We start from the raw sequence: 25,983 nt of genomic DNA, 5'->3' as shown, positions 1-25,983 counted from the left end.
ATACATTTAGTATTCAGTTTATTTATATTTAATGACCCAATGATGTCCCAGTTTTAATTTACAGGCCAAGTCCAGGAGATTTTTATTTTGAAACGTCCTGATAATTCCACAGGTTTGTGGCACAGATCCCGCGCCACACTGAACGGTGGGCATGAGGTCATTTTCCTACAGATTTATCCATTCAGCCCGACTTTTTCACTGCCCAATTCCAAACTTTTCACTCTAATGAATCTGATTTGTGCCACTTCCACATGTGGAACTGAATCACATTGCATTCTTTAAAAGCGTCTGCAGTCTGACGGTCATGACGCATTTTATCCGACGCAGTAAATCTGGATGTAAGCAATGGCTGAAAAAATTATAATTATAAAAGACATCTGTCAACCAAGAGCATCACATCCAAACAGACTTCTCTCCAGAAGCTGCAGTCAGTGTTGCACCAAAGGCCGTTTTTATCTTTATCAGTTTCCTTCGTCTGATTCTGACCTGGAAACCGTGAACAACTTTATAACCCGTCCATGGTCAGCAGCGGCCATCTTTCCTGCCTAAACGGAGCGCTGCGTAAACTGTTCACACAGAAGTCTAATTGCGATTGCATTTAATTAGTAGAACGACCATGCAGATAAAAAATAGGATATTTTCAACAAGAAATTGTAATTAAGCATCAAGACCTGCTGTGTGAACCCAGACTGTTAAAGTCCCAGTATAGCAAACTCTACTTACTTTTGTGACTGTTTGATGGAAAAACTTTGACCTTTCATGCTTCCCAACAAAATGGCTTCCATTAGCGTCTCATGGTTTCTATGGAGACCACAAGATGTCACTTCGCTGCTGTTGATCTTTGGAGATTAGCTTCCTCTACTGACTAGTGGCACATGGACTGTGTGCTACTACAAAGTCATGGATTGTTAGGGGACCAATCACTTTATTGGCAATTATTCCTTAAAATTTAGATTTTTCTAAATTTTCCGTGTGAGATAATGGTGCTGCAATAAATAATTGTGTGTTTTTTAGATGGTCTAATCCAGTAAAAGCTGTTTATTTTTCCTCCATTTGATCTTCAGTTCTTTCCTAACCTTCTTTCTGTCTTTCTTCTGCACAGCTGGGCCACATTGAAGGAGATCCAATGAGAAGAGGCGCCTTCCCCGTCACATTTGTCCTCTTCATCGCCGACTGACGGACCGCTTGGGTCCTGCGGAGGCGTCACGAGATGCTGCGTTAGTCGCCAGCCATCCGTCTGAGGACCCATGAGGTTCCTCAGACTCAGACTCAGAATCTAAAGAAAACGATGTTTTCACTGAACAATCTCTGGCAATACACAAAGTCTTTCTGCCACAAACCAAGTTTTAACAAAATGAAGGTCACATGAACAGTGGTTATTTCATCTCTAGAGCCGCAGTGCGCAGAGAAATCGATTTTAACACCTGTAACTGTGAACTTAGACAGCATGCTTACATTCCATACCTGTTCATGTAGCTGCAGTGTTTGTAGATCTTTAGTGATGCTCCTGTGTGGAGGATTTTCCTAATGGTGCTAAATTAACCTCAGAGTATTCTCCAAGCTGCAGCCAGCAGAGCTCCTCATCCTCCATCCCATCGCAGCTGGAAGAAAAACACTTCCTGACTTTTGTGATGAATTTATGATAATGCATCTCTCTCTCACACACACACACACACACACACACACACACACACACACACACACACACACACACACACACACACCTGTTTTAGTCCCAGGTGTGAGATTCATAGTCAAACAGAAATGTATCAAAATGGTCAAACAGCTTTTATTTAGACAGAAAATAATTATTACAGTTATAATAATATCTGTTCAATATAAGTGTGAAACAAAACCTTTCAGTTGTCACATGCCAGCAATAGCTGGTGGTGTTGGGGGGGCGGGGGCGGCAGGGCTTGTTTTTGCCCTGCTTGTGTAAAAACTAGCAGGTGAAGCAATAGAAAACTCATTCTGGTTTCACTTGACAAACTTTTTGTTTGTTTGCTTATGTTACCCACTGGTGGAATGACACCCTGGGAGGAGAGTTGTATTGCCTATATTGCCAACAGCCACTGTTGGGTTATTCTATTGACAGGCTATGAGCTCAGATAGTAACCGCCCCAAACTATGTCTGTACCTTTAACCGCCCCAAACTATGTCTGTACCTTTAACCGCCCCAAACTATGTCTGTACCTTTAACCGCCCCAAACTATGTCTGTACCTTTAACCGCCCCAAACTATGTCTGTACCTTTAACCGCCCCAAACTATGTCTGTACCTTTAACCCCCCCAAACCAGGTCTGTACCTTTAACCCCCCCAAACCAGGTCTGTACCTTTAACCGCCCCAAACCAGGTCTGTACCTTTAACCGCCCCAAACCAGGCCTGTACCTTTACCCGCCCCAAACCAGGTCTGTACCTTTAACTGCCCCAAACCAGGTCTGTACCTTTACCCGCCCCAAACCAGGCCTGTACCTTTAACCGCCCCAAACCAGGTCTGTACCTTTACCCGCCCCAAACCAGGCCTGTACCTTTAACTGCCCCAAACCAGGTCTGTACCTTTAACTGCCCCAAACCAGGTCTGTACCTTTAACTGCCCCAAACCAGGCCTGTACCTTTAACCGCCCCATTCCTTTAGATCAGACATCAATTTCTAGTCAAGCTGGTTGTTGCGTTCTTGATAAATCATGAAGGTCTTTGGTTCTCATCTCATATGAAAAGAAGGAGACGTTTGTGTTGGAGGTGATGAGTCGTCTGTGCAGAATGAGCTGCAAGTTACAAGAAGAGATTTAAAACTGTTGCCTTTAGGACACTAACAGGTTGCTTACTTTAGTCTGCATCAAACCTGAGACTCTCGACAACCAGCCAGGAAGGAACTCGCTGTTTGGGCTCATGAGATGTAGATGCTTTTACAAATACAGTGTAATTAACTTCATCGTAGTTGCAGAGCAACTTATTGTTCATATTGTCGATATTTAAGCATTTAACCTGAAATCGGAGCCTTCCATGGATTTGTGAATGACAAGAAGAGAATCTGTCTCTTCGTTCAATGTAAGAACTCACTGGAGACGAGATCTATCACCTATTTATGTCATGTAAATAGATTTGGGTTTTGTTTGAGTATTTAAGAGGTCAGAGCAGTTAATGTCTTCCAGCGAACTGCAGCCACAAGACAAACTGTCTGATCACCACTAACCTGACTCCTAACGTGCAAGGGAATGGGAAAAGTTCAACTGGAAAAATAAATGATGGAATAATGTCATAAAGCTTTGTGTGATTGTTTGGAGTTTTTAATTAACTCATTTACTGTAACTGCAACCATTTTTTCCCACCAAACAGGCAAAAAGAGAAACACGTTTTCAAAGCTTTAAAATAATGCACCGATGGCTCCCTCTACTGGTGAGAATTTAAAAATGCACACATTACCTTCTCCCAAAATATGAACAGACAAATCCAGGCGGAGAGAGTTGAAACAATATGAAGCCAATCAAAACCCCAATAAATACATCTGGAATGCCTTCTGTATTTTATATTTACAACCCTTTGGCCCATTAAATCACTTTTTATTTGGGTTATACCAACACATAGTGGTGAGTAATTAAGTGAAAGGGAAATATTACAGTTTTAAATATCTGAAAAATGTTATTCCTTCACTCTGATAACCCTGAATAAAATCTGATGCAACTAATTGCCTTCAAATGTTAATTAGAAAATTAACCTCTGTGTAAATACAATTATTCTGTTTTTGGCTTCAGATGTAGTGATGGATACGGCGCTTGTATGGGGAACTTTTTTTTTTTTTTTTTAGCTTTTTTGCTAACTTTTAGCACAGTTAGCTTCCCATAAATTGCTTTTCTGGTTTACAAACTAGTCAACTTACTTGGCTGTTTTGCAAATGTTTAGTTGAATAAAGTCCATCATCTCTGAAGTTTTAGTTTTTGCTAAACTTGGCCAGATGTTTATAGTTACTCTCACATTTTGTAGTGAGTGAAGACTGTTTTCGTAGTTCTGTTTCCTCCTCTTGTTCTTTTTTTTTAAGGAAACTGAGCAAGTGACAAATATACAACAAACAAATGAAATGTACAGAAAAACACATGAACAAACAAACTTTCAACCATAAAGTAGCGCATTAGCAGCACTAATGTTGGATTAGCGCTTCAGCATTAGCTTCTGCTACACATCATGTTTGTGTAGCTCTTTAGTGTTAGCCAAACTGTTTGATTAGTGCTTTCAAGTTAGCATAAGTACCATATTGGCATAGCGTGCTAGTGGAACTACTGCTTTAGCATTAGCGTTGTTTGATCAGTGCTTTAAGGTTAACACAGCTAACACACCCACTCCACAGTAAAACATGGTAGTAGCATCATTCTGTGGGGTTGCTTTTGGTTAATTTGTATAGAGAATTTGAGCAGTACAAATAAAGAAAACCGGTTTTACAATGTGAATAAAGATTGAGGTCGTGGTTCACCTTCCTGCAGTACATTACTGTGTTTGGTTGGCCTAGTCAAAGAAAGAACCTAAATCTGACGCTGGATGCTTTCCATCCAATTTGACTGAACTTTAGTTGATTTTAAAAATAAAAAAATCCCACATAAGCACCACATCAAGTCATTTATTTTTTTCTCACATTTTGAACAAAGTGAAACAGAAAACTTATCGTACAACATGAAGTCCAGAACCGTAAACATGCAAATAAAACCATGTCAGAATATCTTCAGACATAATCACTGCAATAAATGAAATAAAAACAAGGATTTGGTACCAAAAGTTTTTACCAATTAAACTAAAAACCTAATAAAAAAGGTTTTAAAAAGTGACTGACTGTACCAATACTGTCATGAGTAAAACACACGATCATCGTTTCCTCAGAGAGGAGCAACCTTTGAACTTGTACCCTGTTGTTTTGGTGCCGATTAATGTTTCCCATCTACTGCAGATGGCCTGGAGCTTTTTGTACCATTTAGCATTTCAATTTAATGCACTTTTTAGAAATGCTCTGCTTTTTGGTGTTTAGTTTGAAAATATAAAAGCAAACAGAAATACATTCAGTGAGGGGGTAAATAAAACACTCACAGTACGTAAATCCGCCGACCACGGGTTAGTTAAATATTTAAAACACTGAAAGGTGATCAGACGCAGCAGCCTGGATACCTTCTGCTACAAAGCAGGTGCATCCTGGGTAAGCTAATGCTACGCCGGCAGCTGACGGGTGTAAAAGCGGAGCGGCGTCAGGGTTTGTTTGACGACAGGACGCAGTCGAAAGAGGCCGACAGCACCTTGCAGATGTTCTGAGCTTGCTCCTGTTCAGACACAGACGGATCAGGTGACGATGAAAACGAATCCCCAGCAGGTGCGTTAATATTTAAGCCCACTTACCGAGCTGCTGCACTGGTACACCCAGATGCTGCACTGCTGCTGCTTCGTGTCGGCGGTCGTCAGAGCCAGCAGGTTCTTCCCGGCGCCCAGACCGTCGTCGTAGCACAGCATGCGAACGATCAGGTAGAGAGGATGTCGATGCAACACGTCCTGCCCAGAGGACACGACAAACACACCGAATACATGAAGGGCTGATTCACTTATTGGTTAGTCAACTTAGTTAGATCAACTAATCGTTAGCTAACAATTGATTAGTCATTAATTGGTTAATTGTCAGCTAAATTAGTTATTGATTAGTTGTGATTAATTGTTCAATTAATTGTCAGCTCATTTAATGATCACTTAATCAATTGATTTATCATCAAGTCTTTTAGTATTCGATTAATCATAAAGTCTTTACAGACTGAAAAACATGCCAATTCCTGAAACACTCACAGCAGTAATTAAGTCAAAAATGTATAATATATATACATATATATAATTTTGCATTGGAGGTGGAAAACCTTCTCTGTCTGTAAATTCTACACAAAATTCCTCCAGTGGCATTTTAGCTTCACCTGGTTAAAATTCTCTGAAGAAAATCTCCCATTAAGCATCTTTTATTATCCAATTATTAATTGGTTAATCCAATAATAGTCAAGCAGAACAGACTGGGGGGGTTTAGCTGCAGAAAAGATCAAAAAATCTTTGTAAATATGTTTTACCTTTGCATGCGAGAAAAGCAAACTGTTTTGTTTTTAAAACCAGATGGTTGCTGTGCTACTCACACACTGGTCTACTGACGCCACTTTGACCCCGTGCCTGGACACTCCCAGGACCATCTCCTCATTTCCGGGCACAAACGGCAGCTTTCCATCTTGCTGTGAAGAAATGCAGAATATTTAGTTCTTACACCAAATATAACATGTTTGTTTTGCCCCATGTGGTTTCAACTTAATGATTTTGTCTAGGAGTGCACCGATTTATCAGCCAGCCGATTTATCGGTGCCGATTTCCTTGAGTTTGGGAGATCAGTGATTGACCGATACTTGTGAAGCTGATCTTATCCACAGATCTTATCTACCTTGGCAAAGGTTTAAAAACCAACCACTGTCCTCTTCTGCTCTGCAGTGAGAGGTTTGACTATAAGCTCCGCCCACCAGGTCATGTCTGCATGTTTACAGGTAACAATAATCGCCCCACTGTTGCCAACCCAGCGACATTTCCGACAAAAAGCTGGTTTTGGCCAAAATTGGAAAGGGCAGGTTAGGCTTTTTAAAGATCGCTAATCGGCCAGAAAACTGCAGGCGGTGCGCCACTAATTTTGGCCTTCATGGTTAAACGTTTGCACACCTCTGTTTTAAGCCGCAGTCACTGAATTAAATTAAGTCTTGGTTTTTTACCTGCGCAGCATCGATGTAACTGATGAGGTCCAGAGGCTCCTGGAGGGTTTTGCTCATCTCAAACTGCAGGTTCTCGATGGATCCGACGTATTTCACCCGGAACTCGGCGCATGTTTCCGACGTGTTGTTTCCTGCGGGGAATCAGCTTCAGTTAGCAGACAGAGAACGACACCTGTGCCAGGTTTTAGCTCATCTTCACGGCGTTCCCTCTGACCTGAGCTCTTGTTTGAATCGGTGTCGAGGCTGGCGACGGTGCTGGACCTGGACAGTCCTCCCAAACTGGAGTCGACGGACTGTGGAGGGACAAAATGCTGGGTTAAAATGGCGCCGGGAGGTTCTGGTTCTGGCGTAATGGAGCGTGTCGTCTCTTCGTGCCTTGCTCTTGGTGCTGATCTCACTGCTCTGAGAGCTGCTGCTGCTGTGCCGCTTCTTCCCTTTCCGAAACATCCTTCACCATGACGACCGCATCCGAAGCCTCAGGCCCGCTGACCTGCATCGCCACAAAACAAACGGATCAACAGCAGAAATGTTGCGGTGTTCTACACCTTGGCCGTCACCAGGGGGCGCTGTGAAAGGTTGCATTAGATGAGAAGAAAACAAATTCATCATAATAAATGTCACAATAAATCAATTAATCGCATGATAAATTAAAGCTGGATGCTAAAAATCTTCAGTGTGGTGCAACTAGCCTTTTCTTGAAGGATAATTTTGCTTGCATAATTTTATTTGTTGTTTTATTTATTTGTTTTGGATCTTTAAAATGTCTTCCAGTTCCAGTATTAGTTTATTGATCTCTGAGAAAGTGTTCTTCCATTATTATGCCATTAAAAACAACAATATTATCGTTTATCGCAATACGCTCTCGAACAATTTATCGCCCAGCAAAATTTGTGACAGGTCTATTTTCATCCAAATTTTTTTTCTGTTTTTTAATTTAAAAAAAGTTAAGATAATTTATTTAAATGTTATTTCAACTGCCAGTTAAGTTTATCGAGCTGTTTTGCTCTTCAAGCTAGCAAGAAATAAAAATATTTCTGACAAGAAAAAGAGCAAAGGAACTGTAGAAACCAAGAGAAATCTGGGAATGAAATCAAATATTACATATTTGATCAAAAGAGAGGATTGTTGAACATGTATATTATGTGGTAATAAAGTTATAACATGTTATCTGGTAATAACATTTTCTGCCACAGAACTCAAGGCTTTTAAATAAATTGATGTAGAAAGTAGTGCAAAATTAAAAATTATATAGGTTTAAAAGACAAAGAAATGAGAAACCTCAAACACCAAACTCTACTTTCTAAATACAAATGATTATTTGTGTAGGAAAACATCTGAATCTGCTGTGTAACACGGTGGAGGAAGAGTCATGATATGGGAATGTTTTTCCTTAAGACATGAAAACTGATTTCCACAGACATTTTCTGTTTAAGTTATTTTACTCTGAAGAACAAGTAGAGCTTTCAGGTTCTAGTTGTGCATCTTATTTAGAGGTTAAGTACAAAAGCACGCCACACTTTTTAGATTTTTCGGGGGTAAAATATATGAAAACTATGTATTACTTCATTCTTCCAAACTCTGCACTACTTACTACACTGATGTCTGGCTGGATCAAACTACACGTCTGTATCATCTGGTTTAGCGTCTGGAACCAGACAGAACGGACCGGTGGTGGATCAGAACCAGAACCAGGGCAGGTTTAAAACCAGCTCTAGGCTGCAGCTTCCTGCTGAAGCCCGTTAAACTTCAGCAACATGTTTCTAAATTAAACTCCTCCCGGAGCAACACGTTTATTTACAGCTGGAGTTTTAACAGAACCGCAGAACCGAACCGGACCCTCTGCTCGGAACCGGCACAGTCACGGCTTACCTGTCCGAACCGCCAAACTTCAGATGTTTGTTTTGGATATTTTTCTTCTTTCAACTAGTTTCCAGTTTTGACTCTTCGGTTTCTCTTTGAGCCGACACCCAAGCCGCCTTAAAGGGGACGCAACCAAACTAAAAATAATAATAATAAAAACATTTAATTAAACCAGTAAACATTAAAATTACTGAATTTATATTAATGCCATATTCATACGCTAAGGAAATATTTCTAACAAGCCAAACTTCATTTTATGCATGTAAACGTGATGCTGACATTTTACGGAACTGTTTTTAAGAAAGTGTTGTTTCCAGACGGACCCTGAGCCACACTGTCCCTTTATTATTACCCCAGTATACCGATTTTATTTGTATTATTGTGTAATTTCACGTATTTAAGCCGTATAATTGAAGTGTAATGGCGTCTAAGCGAAAAGCAGACATGGTGGTCCCTGCTGAGGAAAGCGACCAGCTCCTCATCCGCCCTCTGTGAGTTACAATTATTTAATTTGTTTATTTCTGACGACCTGATTCAGTTTTATTTTATCCTTTCCTAAATAAAATCGTTTGAAAATGTTATATTATGATGTTACATATTATTTGTTTTTTCGTCATGTTACAGTGGCGCAGGCCAGGAAGTTGGGAGATCTTGTATAATCCTGGAGTTCAAAGGGAGGAAAATTATGGTAAATATGAGAAGCTCCTGGTTTTCCTTTTATTTATTATAACAAGCAGAGGAAATGCTAAGAAAATGTTAAAAAGTTGACATATACAGATTAATCTCAAATCGAGAAAATGACGCTTTATTTTAATTGTAATGCGATATTTATGCTGTTTTCAGAAGCATTCATAATCTGAAGCTTGATAAAAACACGTGTCTAGAAAATAATGTTTCATCAAAATCGCGTTATTTCCCCGAGTCTTCCTCATAAGAGCTGCTATTTATGAAGCATAACGTACATTTTTCTGTTTTCACAATCAGTGCTGCCCTCTACTGGTCAAAGATAATCACTGTCCTGCAAGTTTTTACTTTAATTCAGTTCAAATTTTAAATATTTTGTTAAAAAGGGAAATTAAATGTGATAATTCAGATCATCCAAATATCTTCAGTCTTTGTTGAAGGTGGCAGAAACTCATTTAAGATGGTTTTATATAATCATAACTGTAAAGAGCTATTTTGATTGTCTTATAAAAGTATTTAAAGGGACAGTATCGTGTAAATGTCATTTTTTTGATGTTGTGACATCATGTAAGGTTTATTTAAATGTAATACATTAATGTTATTCCTTCATTTAAACTTATGTCAAGTGTTGCCTTGATTCTTAATGTTTGAGAAATCATTTAATCTCCTTGGCAACCATTCAGCAGAGCAAAACGCCTGGTTGAACCTAGCTCCGCCTTCAAGGCACAGCTCCTCCCCCCCTCAGCTCCTTCAGACTAGCCAGCAGCAATTAGCTCATTATACGAGCCATTAGTCAGAACAACGCTGTTTAAAACGTTGCTAAAGGGTTAATAGAGGAGCCATGTTGCGACGACTTCCTGAAGGCGAAGTTTCAGAAAGAGCAGGAGTTTCTTAAAGAGACGGAGGCCCAATTTCAAGGCATCAAATCTGAAGATGCAAAGATAATCTTCCTCCAAGCCTCAATGAGCACATTGTGGTATTTAGATTATAAATAGAGGATTGTTTGTGTTTATCAGCTGGACTGCGGCATCCATCCGGGTTTAGAGGGAATGGATGCTCTTCCCTATATCGACCTGATCGACCCTGCAGAGATCGACCTCCTCCTCATCAGCCAGTGAGTCTTCCCTTCGCTTTTTTTACTTTCTCCACTATTTAACAGTAAAAAACTCTTGACATTTCCCTCCACATGTTTCACACTGGTTGTAGCCTCTAAGTTATAATCTTAAATTCACACTCCTGTCCTGTCATCAGTTTTCACTTGGATCACTGCGGCGCTCTGCCCTGGTTCCTCCAGAAAACCAGCTTTAAGGGGCGGACATTCATGACGCACGCCACAAAGGCCATCTACCGCTGGCTGCTGTCAGACTACGTCAAAGTCAGGTGGGAACAGCCATGCTATGCTAACATGTTACATTTCCGTGCGAAGGCATTCACCATGTTTGTACGTCTACAGAGTTAAATTTTACCCGCTCTGGATTGGATGGAGACCATCTGTGAACATTTATTTTTCAAGTCTTGCCACTGATTATCAGTTATGTTCAGGTCCTCACTGGATTTTATGTGCAAGATTTACATAAACCAGTGGATAAAAGCTGCAAGGTTTTTATTTTTATAGAGAAAAATAAAACAGCTCATCCCAGTCTCAGATTTTCTGCAGCTGCCAGCAGATTTTGTTCCAGGATTGTCCTGGATTTAGTTCTGTTCATCTTCCCATCATCTCTGAAACTCCGGTGCTTTGGGTTGGATGTGTCCCAGTTGCTACCACGAATTTTCCAGTTAGCATTTAGCATTTTTGCTAGTTTGGAAAAAATTTAGCATAGTTAGCTTCCTCAAGATTAGCTTTTCCAGATAAATTCCAAAGCACTAATTCACTTTACTGTTTTGTAAACTTTCTGTTGAATAAAGTTTAACATCTATGTTGAAGTTTTGTTATCGAGTAGTTAGACGCTTATGCTCATGCTCTTATTTTGAAATGCGTTCATTTTGCTCCTCCACCACAGACTCTGATTACCAGTATAATAGGACTTCTAAAGGCAACTGGTTTTACTGGATTTATTTAGGGGAAAGATCGAAGGAGGATCATACATATTTATGTCGTACGTTTTAAAAAACATGTTTTCTTTATTGTTTTATTTGCAGTAACATCTCTGCAGATGACATGCTGTACACTGAGACCGACCTGGAGGACAGCATGGATAAAATAGAGACCATCAACTTCCATGAGGTGAAGGAAGTGGCTGGGATCAAGTTCTGGTGCTACCATGCTGGTCATGTGCTGGGAGCGGCCATGTTCATGATCGAAATAGCTGGAGTTAAGGTAAATAATCTTAGTCCGTGTGGAAATGCTGCCGTGAAAAATTAAATATTTAAATTCCAAGTTGCATTTTGTCTCTTCGAAGCTGCTGTACACAGGAGACTTCTCCAGACAGGAGGACAGACATCTGATGGCAGCCGAGATCCCGAGTGTCAAACCTGACATCTTAATTATAGTATGACATCAATCCCTGTTACATCATAATAATTATCCCACGTTTGTTACAAATCAAGTCATTTATACAGATTTGGTCTGTTTGTCACACATTTTTCAAATTTCAGAGTAGAGTAAATACAACAAGGTTCAAATGGTGATTTGATTTATTGAAGTTGCAGTGTTTTACAAATGTATGGGTTTTTTACATATTTATTAAAACAGTCACTACATTGTGACAGATAGCTGCAATGGCTACTATAGCAATGTGCAAAAATGCACCACTAGGTCAAAAACAACCAATCAGCGCCAGGAGGCGGGTCTCAGTGTTTTCAATCATGCTCATGTACACAATGCTAAATGTTCTAATGCCAGAGAACATTAGAAAAACTGTTTGTTCACCATCATCGATGGCCATGCTAACTAGCCTGAGCAATCATGGCAGCCTACAGCATACACAAGGGTGATTGACAGCGCTAGAAAGAACAAAGTTGAGTTTTTGGAGTGGGCTAGTCAAAGTGTGGACTTCAATTTGATTTAGATGCAGTTACAGGAACAATTCTGCAAAGCCGAGAGGGTCAAAGTTAATCTGGAAACCCTTTAAAATCTGTAATAATGTTAACAATAAGTTCTTGGGTTTACTTTTCCACTGAGCGCCAGCTTAGTTTGGATAGTTTTTTTGCATTTACTCTGGTTTTCTTTGATATTAAAATTGTTTGATGATCTGAAACATTGAAGCATCTTAAAAGCAGACGCAGAGCGGGTTTGTCTCTGACTGCAGGAGTCGACCTACGGGACTCACATCCACGAGAAGAGGGAGGAGCGCGAGGCTCGCTTCTGCAACACGGTGCACGACATCGTCAACCGGGAGGGCCGCTGCTTGATTCCCGTGTTCGCCCTGGGACGGGCCCAGGAGCTGCTGCTCATCCTGGGTTAGGAAAACCCCTGGCTGTTGTCTCGGCCCACTTCGCTTCATTCTGCAGAGCCAATCAGTTACACTGTAAAACATTTGAAGAAAATGAAGGTTCACCAGCTAGAAAATTGTTTTAGTTTTAAATCAGAAATTAAAGTTCATTAAGTTAATTTAGCAACATTAATATTGTCTGAACTTTGTTTTTTAAGGTCTGATAGTTTATTAATCTTGCAACACAAGTTGTTTAAAATTAATACTGTAATTTAAGCCAAATACACACTTCTGTATTATTTTTGCTCACATTATCAGGTTAAACCAACAACTCATTATAAGATAGAATAACTTAAATTCTAGATTGAACTCGCATGAACAAAATGTCTGATGTAATAATTAAATTCTGCTGTGAAACATTTATTTCAAACAATTCATCTGAGCAAACATTGTCCTGAACTATTGATTACTGTTGATTATGTTTGCATGTGTGTTTGTTTTGTTTCCTAGATGAATACTGGCAGAATCACCCAGAACTCCACGACATTCCCATCTATTACGCCTCATCTCTGGCCAAGAAGTGCATGGCTGTCTACCAGACCTACGTCAACGCAATGAACGACAAAATCCGCAAAGCAATCAACATCAACAACCCCTTTGTGTTCAAACACATCAGCAATCTGAAGGTAGGCGGTCCTTAGAAAGTCTTAAAATCTCTGCATGTATTTAATGTATTTTTTTGATAGGCAAAAGTTTGAGTTGCACACAGATATCTTCATTTTGTTTGGTGACTTGACTTGAGACAGTTGAGGCTACCACTAGTTAGCTGCTAACATATCCTTGATAGCTAGCTAGCTTTTTTGTGCGTGTCATGGGTCAGTGCTACTTTATCGCCAGTTGGTTTGATGAAGTTGGTACGTTCTGTCATGATCAGGGGCTCAACTGCATACTTTCTGTATGCGAACACGTTATCGGCACCCTGTCCCAATGACATACATTTGTACAAATCCTCTTTAATTAAAGTATCAATACTAATAAATGTACATATATGTGAATAAATTATTGCCTACAGGGCAATTAAAAAAGAATTAAACAAGGGCGTGCCGTGGTGGCGTAGCGCGACCCATATTTGGAGGCCTTCAGTCCTCGACGCGGCCGTCGCGGGTTCGACTCCCTGACCTGACGACATTTGCCGCATGTCTTCCCCCTCTCCTTCCCCTTTTCCTGTCAGCCTGCTGTCATATAAGGGACACTAGAGCCACAAAAGACCCCTGGAGGGGAAAAAAAATAAAAATTATAATAATAATTAAACAAAAAACAGGGCAGTATTTCATAATTTAATATATTTGAGCCAAAGAGCCTCTTCTGTTATCCTGTCTAGAACCGCCTGTGGCTGCAGGTCTGAGGCTTTTTGTTAGCATGTTTTCTATCATTCTTATAGATTGATAGGAAACCTTATATAAACTGGCCACCCGCATTAATAAAACGGTGAAATAATATTGACCACAAAACACTATTTATAAAAGATATCAATGTTTTTCCTACACAATCCTAACAAACGTTTTTAATGATCTCTTCACAATATTTATTTATTTACTATTAATCTATTTGTATGATTTGTTCTTTAAGTTGCCATTTATATTATTTTTTGGTCTCAGGAAATGACTGAGGGATGAAGAGACTGATGTCTGGTTCTTTAGGTTCTTTAGGTTCTGACGGGTCTGCGGTTCCTCTCCTGATCCATTCTGTCTGATATCAAACAACCCACTGAATATCGATACACATATTTTTTAAATGCCCCTATTAAACGTCACTGTGATTGTTTAGCCTGTTTCTTCCCACCACCGTCTGTATTTTTGCCAGAGGTTTTACTTTAAGGACGGTGTTTTATCGGGCGGACATTTTAAAAAGACTCGGGTTGATAGCAGCTCACCGCTGCTGCGTAGCAACCGTCTCTAAGCAACCGTGACGGGTGGTTTTTCACAAATAACCACAAAATTCACACAGAAATCAACAAATCCCCACAATTTTCTGAGTTTATCAACATTTTTTCTCAAAATTGTCCAAAAACATTTTGGTTCAAGTGGCCGCTGTCTCAGCCTGACTTGATGTCAAGTTATAGTCCATGACCGATAGAGCGATTAATAAAAGGTCACATTTAACATAATTTATTAGCGCAATTATTGTAAAAATTCCTTACAAATATTTCTAAATTAGCGCCACAAAATCTGTGATGTTGATGGCAGAAAACCACAAAAACAATCCTGGATGGACTGATTAGTGTGAAAAGATGTTCAATATTATGTTATTTTAAGGAACACTTTTAACAATTGAATTGGTTTTTATCAATACGATCCGGCGCAACAGGAACTTTATGAACATTCAGATTTTGGCCCAAATGGAAATGAGTTTGATGCCCTGATATTTGGGATAAAAACCACTGAATCCTGGACTATTTTGAATGTAAACAAGAATAAAGAGGAAGATATTTGGTGGTGGGATGATGTCACTCCACCAGCAAAGGAAGATTCTGTGATGTCACTGGCGATTCAGTCTGTGATGTCATCAACTCTAGGATTGTATGTAACACAATTCTGCATATTTTTCATTGCTTGCAATATCACTGACCAGTTCAGACGCAAAGCTCTTTCAGGTAGTTTACCAATCGAGGATTTTAGTGATTGTATTTAGGAGAAAATGTCTCATTATACGCCGAGATACCACAGTGGGATGATGGGACCCCACGCGAGAAGGGGAGGCCAGCAAAACCCCCAAGGCAGGTTCCCTCCTGCACACCCGAATGCCTTACACGGGGAAATCCACAGGCTGAGTTACCTTCTGGAAATGGAGAGAGCCGGGAGGTTTGAAGACAACCAGAAACTGTCCCACCTGGAGGCCGAGCTGGAAGAGACCAAACTCCAGTTAAAAAAGCAAAAAGCTCTCAAAGAAACTTTTATCAACCAGGCCAAAGACGCAAAGAGGGAACTTGAGAGACTAGAGAAGTTCAGTGATCCAGCAGTCCGTAACGCTGCGGTCATTGCTTCCAAGGTTCACAACAATGTGAAATACATGAAGAAGAAGAACTTGCAACAAGACTTGGAGGAGTTAAAGGTGGCCCACCTCCTCAGCCAGGAAGCATTTGTGGCTGAAATACAGGCTGAGAGGAAGAAAAGTCAGGGACTCCAAGAAGATCTGGACCAACTCCAGACTTCCTACGAGGAACTGAGCTCTAAGTATGAAGCAGCCGATGCTCTGCTGAGGCAGGAGGCCGAGACACAGAAGCTTTATGAAGCGAGGCTGAGTGAAGAACAACGACTGCTGGAGAACTTGAGAACTGAGAAGGACGACATGTTTAAAGAAATGTCCCAAAAGATTTCATTCCTGCAAGACGGCGAGAAACTTTTGCAGGAAGAATTAAATCTGATCAAACATTCATACAATGAACTGACCTGCAAATATGAAAGCGAAGTTTCTTCACTAAAACAAGACGTAGAAAGATATCGGCAGGAGGCGACAGATGAGAAAGACGCCAACATGGAAAGAACGAAGGAAAATCTGCAGCTTATCAACAAGCTGAGAGCTGAGAAGATGGAGCTCTTTCATAAAATGTCCAAAGAAATCACAGTTCTGCAAAAGAGAGAGAAGCAGATGATAAAACTGGACCAGTTTAACTTCTTCTACGAGGAGCTAAAATGTAAATATGAAAGAGGCATTATGGATATACAGCAGCACCGTGAAAAATACCAGCAGAAGATAAACCAGGAGGAAACTGCTCTTTCAAACAGAGAAAAGAAAGAGAAGGTTATGCATGAAAGAAACAATTGTGAGCTGCAACAACAAGTCGAAAACCTTCAGCTGCAGATAAATCAGGAGCGAAAAGATCATCTGGAGAAATCAGAGGAGGACAAGGAGCATCTAGAGAACCTGAGAGCTGAGAAGGAGGAGCTCTATCAAAACATGTCCAGAGAAATCACAGTTCTGCAAAAGAGAGAGAAGCAGCTGATAAATGAACTGGATCAGGTTCATGTTTCATACGAGGAGCAAAAATGTAAATATGAAAGAGACATTATGGATTTACAGCAGCAGGCTGAAACGTACCAGCAGGAGATAAACCAGGAGAGGAAAATTAATCTGGAGAAATCAGAGGAGGACATGGCGCGTCTAGACAATATGAGAGCTGAGTTTGCCATCCTCCAAGATAAAACAACAACTGAGATTCAATTCATTCAAGACAAGGAAAGGAGTGTCCAGGCTGAGTTAGAGAAGGTTAACAGTTTGTACCTGGAGTTAAACCGTCTGTATGAAACTGATATCACTGCGTTGAAACAGGAAGCAGCAAAATACCAGCAGGAGAAAAGTTGTGTGATAAATGATTTGGACGGAGCAAGAGAGGATGTACTGCTGCCCGACACCCTGAAAGCTGAGGAAGACGATTTCCATCAAAAACACGTCCCAGTTTCCCAAGAGGAGAAAGACTCACAGAACCAAGTCGACCTGGTTAAAGTCTTCAGTCAAGAGGTTTCTTCGGAGGAGGAACTCTCAGAAAAAACGTCATCAAGTTGTTCCACTGATCCAGAATCAACAGGAGAGACTGAGATCGCTGGACAAACCATCCTGGAGGATTTAAACAATCCAGATATTAAAACCCTGCAGGATGGTCAAAAGAAAAAATCAAAATTTTCAATTTGGAAAAAAGTCCAAAACATTCTGCGATTGAAAAAGCCAAAAAAACCCCAAAAGATTGAAGACGATCAAGAACATGTTTAATGTTCTTGATTTTGATAATTAGAGGAGAAAGACGTGAGAGGTCTGTGAACGGGGCGCCATGCCACGCTCCGTCAAGAGGAAATTTAAAAACCATGAAGTTTTTCCCCATCCACTAACTAGAAAATAGATCCCTTCCCGACCCGATTGGAAAAAACGTGGGCAGCACGGTGGTGCAGCGGTTAGCGCTGCATCTTCACAGAGACCATCTGTGTGGAGTTTGCATGGTCTCCCCGTGTTTGCGTGGGTTTTCTCCGGGTGCTCCGGTTTCCCCCCACATCTCCTAAAACATGTAGGTCAGGTCAGTTGGTCACTGTAAATTGCCCCCAAAACACTTTAAGAAACTCCAACCATGTCCAGTATTATTGTTAAACCTGTAAAATGAATTGAATTAGCCGAACGTTAGCCCTTTTCCCTTCGCTGGTTTAGTGGCAGGCGGCTCAGTGCCGCAACTAGGCTCAGTATTTATAGCAACGTATTGATTTAAGAATTAAAATTTCTTCTTTTAATAGTAATAATTTCTGTTTATTTTCACTGTACTTGTGCTTTTATGGTTTGTCCTTTAGTTTACCTTTTCTACTCACTTTTTATATTAAATTGCACTGAATTGTAGCTCGTTATTCTGTTTAAATCTGTATTTTAAAGAAGATTAGCAAAAGGATCATGCAGTGGCTTTTTTAGGGCGGCTGTGGCTCGGTGGTAGAGTGGTCGTCTTATGACCAGAAGGTTGTAGGTTCGATTCCAGCTTCCTGAGCCACATGTTGAGGTGCCCCGGGGCGGGGCACTTAGCGGCAAGTTGCCCCCCGACCTGCATGTGGGTGTAAATGTGTGTGTGGGTGAATGTGACTGTAGTGTGAAGCGCTTTGAGTGGTCAACATGACTAGCAAGGCACGACACAAGTTCAGTCCATTCACCTTTTTTCTTTGATAAATCCTGTTTTTCTTTTTATACCAAACATAAAAAAGCTGATTTAACAGGTTTGGATTCTTCAGGTTCCAGGATGTTAAATTAAGATTAGAGTTAATCTGAACATAATATTAGATTATAATTGTAATCATAATTTAATACTCCGGACCATGAAGAAGCTCAAACTTGTTATATCTGGTTTGTTTGTTATAAGGAAAAAACAGGTTTTATCATAAATAAAAGTTACTGTGATCTTTCTGTTAGTCTTTATTTAGAAATACAGATTCAAGATAGTTTAACAAACTTAACAAAAAAGTGCAATTTAACATGAAAAACTGTAGAAAAGGTAAAAAGAAGAACAATCTATGAAAGTATGAAAACAGAGAACTTAATCAGAAATTATTTCCATTACAGGAAGAAATCAATTCTTAGATGAACATTTTGTAATAAATATAAAGCTTTTGTGTTGTTGAGCTTATGTGTTGTCTGCTTGTATAAAAGAGAAGAAAAGGGGCAGGAAATGCCTAATCCAGTTATTTTTTAACCAGCTTTATAGTAAAACTGCAAATTCTGTTTTATTTCTGATGTTACTTCTAGGTTTGGTTTGTCAACCTGGGTTCAATTCCCAGTCCTGCAGAATCTGCTGCATGTCTTTCCCTTCTCTCTCCTCCTAATTTCCTGTTCAACCTGTTAAATTACGGCCTAAAAAACTTTATTCGAGCCTAAAAGACTAAAAAAACTAAAACATACATTTCACCTCACAACTGGACCAACAGTCAGAATATGCTTCCCACCACATTGTGCTCGTTTCCTCGTGTTAAATAACAACTTTCTTCCTCTCTCTCATTTTCTCTCTTTCTTACATAATTAATAGGTTACTTAATATTTACACACATACATGCACACATTTACACGTCCCCTCCATGGGCTGCCACCTTATCGTGGTGGGGGGGTTTAAGTGTCCCAGTGATCCTAGGAGTTATGCTGTCGGGGCTTCATGCCTCTGGTTGGGCCACCCAATGCAGACAGGTCCAAGGTGAGGAACCAGACCAAGTGCAGCCCAAAGATCCCTTATGATGAATACGACCGTTGGAAACAGTGGTTCTACTCGCCCCTACATGAGGTCCCACCCTGGAGCCAGGCCTGGGGGCGGGGCACGTTGGGGAGCCCCTGGTGGCCGGGCTTTAACCCACGGAGCCCGGCCGGGCTCAGCCTGAAAAGAGCCCATGGGTTCCGGCTAGAAATAGTCGGACTCACTGCAGTGCATGGCTCTGGTTCTGGAGCCGGTCTCCTTGAAAGGGGTTGGATGTTCTCCCACCCTGGAGTTGCCCCTTGTGAGAGGCGCTGGGCAGGAGTGGGCTTTCTTGTTGCCTCCATCTTGGTGCCTGTACGTTGGGGTGAACAAGAGGATAGCCTCTCCCTCTACCTACGGGTTTGGGTCGGGTTCTGACTGTTTACCCACCTTTTTAAGTCCTTGGAGGGGGTACTGGAGAGTGCCCCTCCTGGGAGCTGCCTTGTTATACTGGAGGGCTTTTCTCCGTAGGGTCTCTGGGCTCCCTTAGAGACGGGGTGAGAAGCCCAGGAATCCAGGAGTCACTGATGTGTTTACATATATCCAGGGTTTCCCCCAGGGTATTATAAGCCCCCTGACCTCCTGCATCAAGGTAGGAGTCAAGATGAAACCCCACTGCGTTGCTCTGCTGTGCAGCTCGATGTGAACTGCAGGTATAACATGTAGTTGTGCTTGAAGAGGAGCGTTGAGTGAGCAGTGAGAATGATTTATCTTTGTGAACAAAGAATTATGTGCAGCATTTCCATCTGAACACGAAAATGTAACTGACCCTAATATTTCCCGTGTTTTGTTTTGGTCATTATTGTTACACTTATTGTTGAGGTGTGTGTGGTAGGTGCGTCTATCTGACATTTGTAGCAATACGGAATAAATCGCGTCCCGTATTGGACAACAACAACCACCTGTCATTGTAGCCTAGCTTAAGCTAACCTGAATATTTAACTCTCTAGTTGATACTCTGACATTACTTACCTTCTGTCTTTCAGCCACTTTGAAAAGCTTTTCTTAGTCTCTCAACATATTTATCCTCCCCTTCTTCTGTTTTCTGTTTTGTGCGCCGCAGGTTTATCTGCCGCCATCTTTAGCTCCCTGTTCATTCCTACAATTCAAATTTAAAAGGAAAAAAAAACGCGCCTCAGCGCTTCTCTAAGGGCCGCTGGCCAAGCTGCCTGTATGGGAGGGAGAGGCTGGCAGGAGGGGAGGGGCGCCTAATCACTGCTGTTCCTCTGTTATTGATCATTTCATACATAAACAGCTGTTAAGTACATAAAATGCTGACTAGAAAAAAAAATCCCCACATCGTTTTTGCGCCCTTCTAGTGCAGCGCCCCTATGCGTTGCATTCACTGCATAGCCACTTTTTGCGCCACTGGTCATGATACAGAAACCATAAATTCCAACCATAATGTTTTTAAAAAGTCTTACATTTGAGTTGGTGGACTGCAGACACTCTGTAGCGAAAGCTTTGCTACTTCAGTGCTGTTATGATCCAGTTTCTGTCCTGTCCCAGAGCATGGACCACTTTGATGACATCGGCCCCAGCGTGGTGATGGCGTCGCCTGGTATGATGCAGAGTGGCCTCTCCAGGGAGCTGTTCGAGAGCTGGTGCACCGATAAGAGGAACGGCGTCATCATCGCTGGATACTGTGTGGAGGGAACGCTAGCTAAGGTAGGAAGCTAGCTTCATTTATCACCTCTTCAAAAACAGCTGCAGAACTTTATTTAGGACCATGAGACAGAGAAAGGGAGCTAAATGTAAATGCACGCTGCACTTTTCAGATTCTCATTAATTATTTTTTCTTCCTCTTGACAATTCTGCTCTACTTTGTGATCGTTTGTCCCAAAAATCTGAATAAAATAAACTGAATTTTGTGTTTGTGGGTTTTTTTTATTCATAGTTCCTACAGAGGCTGCACAGTGGCGCAGTTGATACAGATACCTACCAAGATGGCTGCCAGCTACAAAGTTTCCAGAAGTGGACATCACATGAGAACCACAAATACATAGTTCCTAGAACTTTGTGCCTGACAGCCATCTTGGTAGGCAGTTGCTATGTAGTTGCTGTAACAACAATAAGCAAGCCACAAGCTGAGAACTAGCTCTCACCTCGTTTCTGTCTAACTAGTAAACAATACAAATACATTCCAACTATTACTAGATTACAATTTTTGAGTTCTCTACCAATCTGTGTGTAATACTACAATAAATAGCAGTGATATTTACTGTAGTACTTACTGCCGAACTAGCAAAGTTAGCTTAGCTAATGTAGTTTTTAGCTGGTAGCTAATACTGACATGTACAAATCCATTTAAATACTGATTTTATGTGTCCACAAAGCTCCATGCTGTACGCAGTCTTTGTGTTCACTAAGTGGTGAACTATGCCATAGCAGGAGATCCACATCGTCTGACATGTTCCCATTCAATGGGGCGATCCCGACAGCAGTCATTTTGTTCATATATATTTCTCTCGCACATTAGTCAAGAATGTCCACATATTTTCTGTTTGTTGATCTTGATGCCATGGGTTCGCTGTGCTTTGCGCTACGCTTGCCTACCAAGATGGCGTCCTATTGCCTCCAGTGGGACCTATGTGTAGAATCTATTCATTAATTCTATTCTTTGACATAAACTCAGTTTATTAACATTTAACAGACCTGTTTGCGTGTTTCCTCTGCAGCACATCATGTCTGAGCCAGAGGAGATCACCACCATGTCCGGACAGAAGCTGCCACTCAAGATGTCAGTGGACTACATCTCCTTCTCCGCCCACACCGACTACCAGCAGACCAGCGAGTTCATCCGGGCCCTCAAGCCGCCTCATGTGGTGGGTTGGCAGGTAGAAATCGCCTGCGCTCGTCCTTTTCTGACTCCGTGTGTGTTTTCTCTCAGATCCTGGTTCATGGGGAGCAGAACGAGATGGCCCGCCTGAAGGCAGCGCTGATCCGGGAGTACGAGGATAACGACCAGGTCCACATCGAAGTGCACAACCCTCGCAACACGGAGGCCGTCACTCTCAACTTCAGGGGAGAGAAGCTGGCCAAGGTTCTGGGTTTTCTTTGAGCTGCTGCTTACTGATGTTTTTGCTGAGCCTGTCAGACTGAAAGTTGTCCTCACAGGTGATGGGTTCCCTGGCTGATAAGAAATGTGCTCAGGGTCAGAGGGTGTCTGGCATACTCGTCAAGAAGAACTTCAATTACCACATCCTGAATCCATCCGACCTCTCTAGTAAGTTACTCACACTTATATGTTGTTGTATGATATAATCATAAGTCTAAAATCCAGTCAAAGTCCTTCTGCACCATTTTTAAATCAGTTTTTCCTTCCACTCAACTTTCCAATAATATGCCTGCATACAACACTCTGAGAATAGTCCTTGTGCACCATGTGCTTTTTATCACAATTAGATCCAGGATAAGAACTTTTTTAAAATTCCAATAGTAATGTTATGAGATAAAAAGAATAAAGACACAGTATTGTAAAATTATGTCATAAAATTACGAGAAAAAAAATTTAATGAGAGAAAACTTTGAAAAGTTATCAAGAGTCATCAACTAGGCAAGTCTGTGATTGTTTCTTTATTTTATTCTCATATTTTTACGACTATTTTTTAATTATGACTTAATTCTAATTTTATTATTACTTTGTTCTCATATTATTACGACTTTATTTTCATAATTCAAATTGCGATAAAAGCCTTACCCTAATACTTTGTTACAGAGAACTGGAGGAACAATATTCCTTTTGAAAAAATTAGCTTAAAACTAAATTATGCAGAGGTTTGGCATAAACCAAGTACGGCTTTCCAGGAAACCATTCCTGATCCCAGCTGTGAAGCACGGTGGTGGCGGAGTCATGGTTGGCCTGGTCAACCCTTAAATGTGTTAAAAATAAATGACAGCTGAAGCAGAACTGAATCCCGCCAGCCTAAAGACTAGCAGTAAATCCATGAAGGATTTGGTGAGATTTCAGAAAAGGAGAGTTGTTTCCATGGCGATGTGTCCACAGCGTACACAGAGCTGGCCATGAGCACGGTGAAGCAGAACCAGGCCATCCCGTTCACCGGGCCGTACTCGCTGCTCGTCTGCCACCTGAGGAACCTGACAGGTCAGCCTCTAGCGTTCGGCCGGCGCTCCGTTGAGTCCGAGCGAGACGCTTTAGCTTCACCCGCCTTCGCCGTCTGTCTCAGGGGACGTGGAGGAGCTGGACGGCACGGAGAAGAAAACGCTGAAGATCTTTAAAAGCATCACTCTGGTCCACGAGGTCGGCATGGTGGTGCTGGAGGTGAGAGCGTCAGATCAGACCAGATAAACAGAAGCTCTTTATTAATGGCTGTTATTTTATTTTCTCTTTCAGTGGGTAGCCAATCCGCTGAACGACATGTATGCTGACGCCGTCACCACCGTGGTGCTGGAGGTCCAGTCCAACCCAAAGGCTCAGAAAGGTGAGTCAAACTATCACTGTTCTGGTGGTGGCCTCTATTGATCTGTTTTAATGATTGAAAACAGATTAGATTTTACTTTAAAAATATAATTAAAAATTTGTGATTTAAAAAAATTATTAGAATCACATTTTTTCATCTTCCCTCCATGCCACCAGCCCCAGAGGGCATGAGCCACTTCAGGTTGACTTAGACCTGAAAGCGCTATGCCTACATAATATTTAGTGTAAGCTAACACTACAGCGCTACACCAACATGGTATTCTGTGAAAGCTAAGCAGATATCAACACAATATTTAGTGTAAGCTAGCAATAAAGTGATACGACAACACAGTATTTAGTCGAAGCTAGCAGTAACTTTCTTTACTAACACGGTATTTAGTGAAAGCTAATGCTAAAGCGCTACACTGACACGGTATTTGGTGAAAGCTAATGCTAAAGCGCTACACTGACACGGTATTTAGTGAAAGCTAATGCTAAAGCGCTACACTGACACGGTATTTAGTGAAAGCTAATGCTAAAGCGCTACACTGACACGGTATTTAGTGAAAGCTAATGCTAAAGCGCTACACTGACACGGTATTTAGTGAAAGCTAATGCTAAAGCGCTACACTGACACGGTATTTGGTGAAAGCTAATGCTAAAGCGCTACACTGACACGGTATTTAGTGAAAGCTAATGCTAAAGCGCTACACTGACACGGTATTTAGTGAAAGCTAATGCTAAAGCGCTACACTGACAGTATTTAGTGAAAGCTAATGCTAAAGCGCTACACTGACACAGTTTTTAGTGGATGTTAATGCTAAAGCGCTACACTGACACAGTTTTTAGTGGATGTTAATGCTAAAGTGCTATGTCAACACAATATTTAGTGGTAGCTAACTAAAGATCTGTTCTGATGCGGTATTTAGTGGAAGCTTCAGCTAAAATGCTATATCAACATAGTACTTAAGGCAGAAACACATTAAGAATTGTTGTTGCATTGCTGGTTCTGAATGGTGGAAGCATTAAATAGCTGATGCTCTGACATCATGGATCCGTTTCGTGTGTCATGACCAGTCATGGAGACGCAGAGTACCACTATGGACATGGATGTCTTCCAAACCCGGTTAGAGGTCATGCTGCAGTGAGTGACATGTTAACTTTTAAATAGAAGACGTTTTTAGGAAAAGCTGTTTGTCTTGAAGAGTGCATTGTCCTGTCTCTGATTTTAGGGACATGTTTGGAGAGGACTGTGTGGACTTCAGCGATGGGAAAGTCATTTCTGTGATGGTGGACGGACAGACGGTCCACATCAGCTTGGAGACGCGGGTGAGACGGCTGGTTGTTGGGAACAGAATGCTGCTTTTGCTGCAGGTTTAGCTAGAGTCTGGTTTCACTCTGCAGGCGGTTTACTGCGAGGACGACGTCTCAGAGGACGACTCCCTCAGAGAGATGGTGGAGCTGGCCGTGCAGCGGCTCTACGACGCCCTGAACCCGGCACTCTGAGGACGGGCCTCCAGATGGGCCCGATCCAGTTTCAGGTCTCCAACCAGAAACTGGATCTTTTAACAGAACTACTGTAGAACAGAAGAATAAGCTTGATTTTACATGTTTTAGCTGATGTACAAGCACTTTAAGTTAACTGTATGTGTGTAGCTTTGCTGTAGTTTTTATTTCTACAAATATGCATTGATTTAGCCTACCTGTGTGAACATATGGCTGGTGATTGTTGCATGTTAAAATGTTTTTATTTAAAAGTTGATTAAAAAATTAAGCATTAGCCAGATTTGTATGTTTCCTGTAGTACAAAGTGCCATTTATAAAGTTAGTCAAAAATGAACAGCAATGATTTGGGTTACTTAGCCTGCAATAAGATTATAACAGTGGGAGTTAATTTTGAAAAGATTTTTACTGTCAGCAAATGTTTTAAACTATTTAGTTTGGAACCTAAATATTTAGTCAACAAGCTAAAAAATGAGCTTCAAACTAAAGATACGAAATAATGCAAGATGGACAAAAAATACATTTGTGTTCTTGTACTGAGAAATTTAAGGACTTGTAACTGTTTTGTATTTGCAAAAGAAATATCCACAATTACAAAACTCTTATAGGATTATAAGGCACAAATACTTATGCACACAATCCACCGT

General features: G+C 41.0%; 3 protein-coding genes and 1 long non-coding RNA gene across 8 annotated transcripts in view; 2 read left to right on the top strand and 2 right to left on the bottom strand.

Moving 5' to 3' along the window:
* asap2 (ArfGAP with SH3 domain, ankyrin repeat and PH domain 2) overlaps nt 1–2,316 on the top strand; it is a 42,411-nt gene extending 40,095 nt beyond the window's left edge. For all 5 annotated transcript variants that reach the window (XM_023352849.1, XM_023352848.1, XM_023352847.1 and 2 more), the window contains one exon: nt 1,103–2,316. In XM_023352849.1, the coding sequence (XP_023208617.1) occupies nt 1,103–1,177 (75 nt within the window). In that variant the 3' untranslated portion in view covers nt 1,178–2,316. The remainder of the gene's footprint in view (nt 1–1,102) is intronic.
* Nucleotides 2,221–2,649, bottom strand: LOC111612252. Its single transcript, XR_002754490.1, has 2 exons — nt 2,586–2,649; nt 2,221–2,445 (listed from the first exon to the last, which is right to left on the bottom strand). It is a non-coding gene; the product is annotated as an uncharacterized LOC111612252 (long non-coding RNA).
* A 1,941-nt stretch (nt 2,650–4,590) lies between these two features.
* itgb1bp1 (integrin subunit beta 1 binding protein 1) lies at nt 4,591–8,722 on the bottom strand. Its single transcript, XM_023352707.1, has 7 exons — nt 8,626–8,722; nt 7,132–7,246; nt 6,971–7,049; nt 6,757–6,887; nt 6,142–6,234; nt 5,375–5,524; nt 4,591–5,298 (listed from the first exon to the last, which is right to left on the bottom strand). Exons 2-7 carry the CDS (start codon nt 7,201–7,203, stop codon nt 5,227–5,229), a joined length of 597 nt encoding a protein of 198 aa, XP_023208475.1. The 5' UTR covers nt 7,204–7,246; nt 8,626–8,722; the 3' UTR covers nt 4,591–5,226.
* A 212-nt stretch (nt 8,723–8,934) lies between these two features.
* cpsf3 (cleavage and polyadenylation specific factor 3) lies at nt 8,935–25,964 on the top strand. The gene is made up of 18 exons (XM_023352704.1): nt 8,935–9,107; nt 9,241–9,304; nt 10,317–10,414; nt 10,552–10,680; nt 11,440–11,617; nt 11,700–11,789; nt 12,549–12,699; nt 13,182–13,357; nt 20,923–21,081; nt 22,092–22,238; nt 22,304–22,456; nt 22,531–22,639; nt 23,420–23,518; nt 23,601–23,695; nt 23,768–23,855; nt 24,911–24,977; nt 25,066–25,162; nt 25,238–25,964. The coding sequence occupies exons 1-18, from the start codon at nt 9,037–9,039 to the stop codon at nt 25,337–25,339; spliced, it is 2,073 nt and encodes a 690-aa protein (XP_023208472.1). The 5' UTR covers nt 8,935–9,036; the 3' UTR covers nt 25,340–25,964.
* Nucleotides 25,965–25,983: the final 19 nt, after the last annotated feature.

This window comes from Xiphophorus maculatus, chromosome 19 (assembly GCF_002775205.1).
Source record: "Xiphophorus maculatus strain JP 163 A chromosome 19, X_maculatus-5.0-male, whole genome shotgun sequence".
Classification (NCBI taxonomy): Eukaryota; Metazoa; Chordata; class Actinopteri; order Cyprinodontiformes; family Poeciliidae; genus Xiphophorus; species Xiphophorus maculatus.
This window is presented reverse-complemented; position numbering and strand designations above follow the sequence as displayed.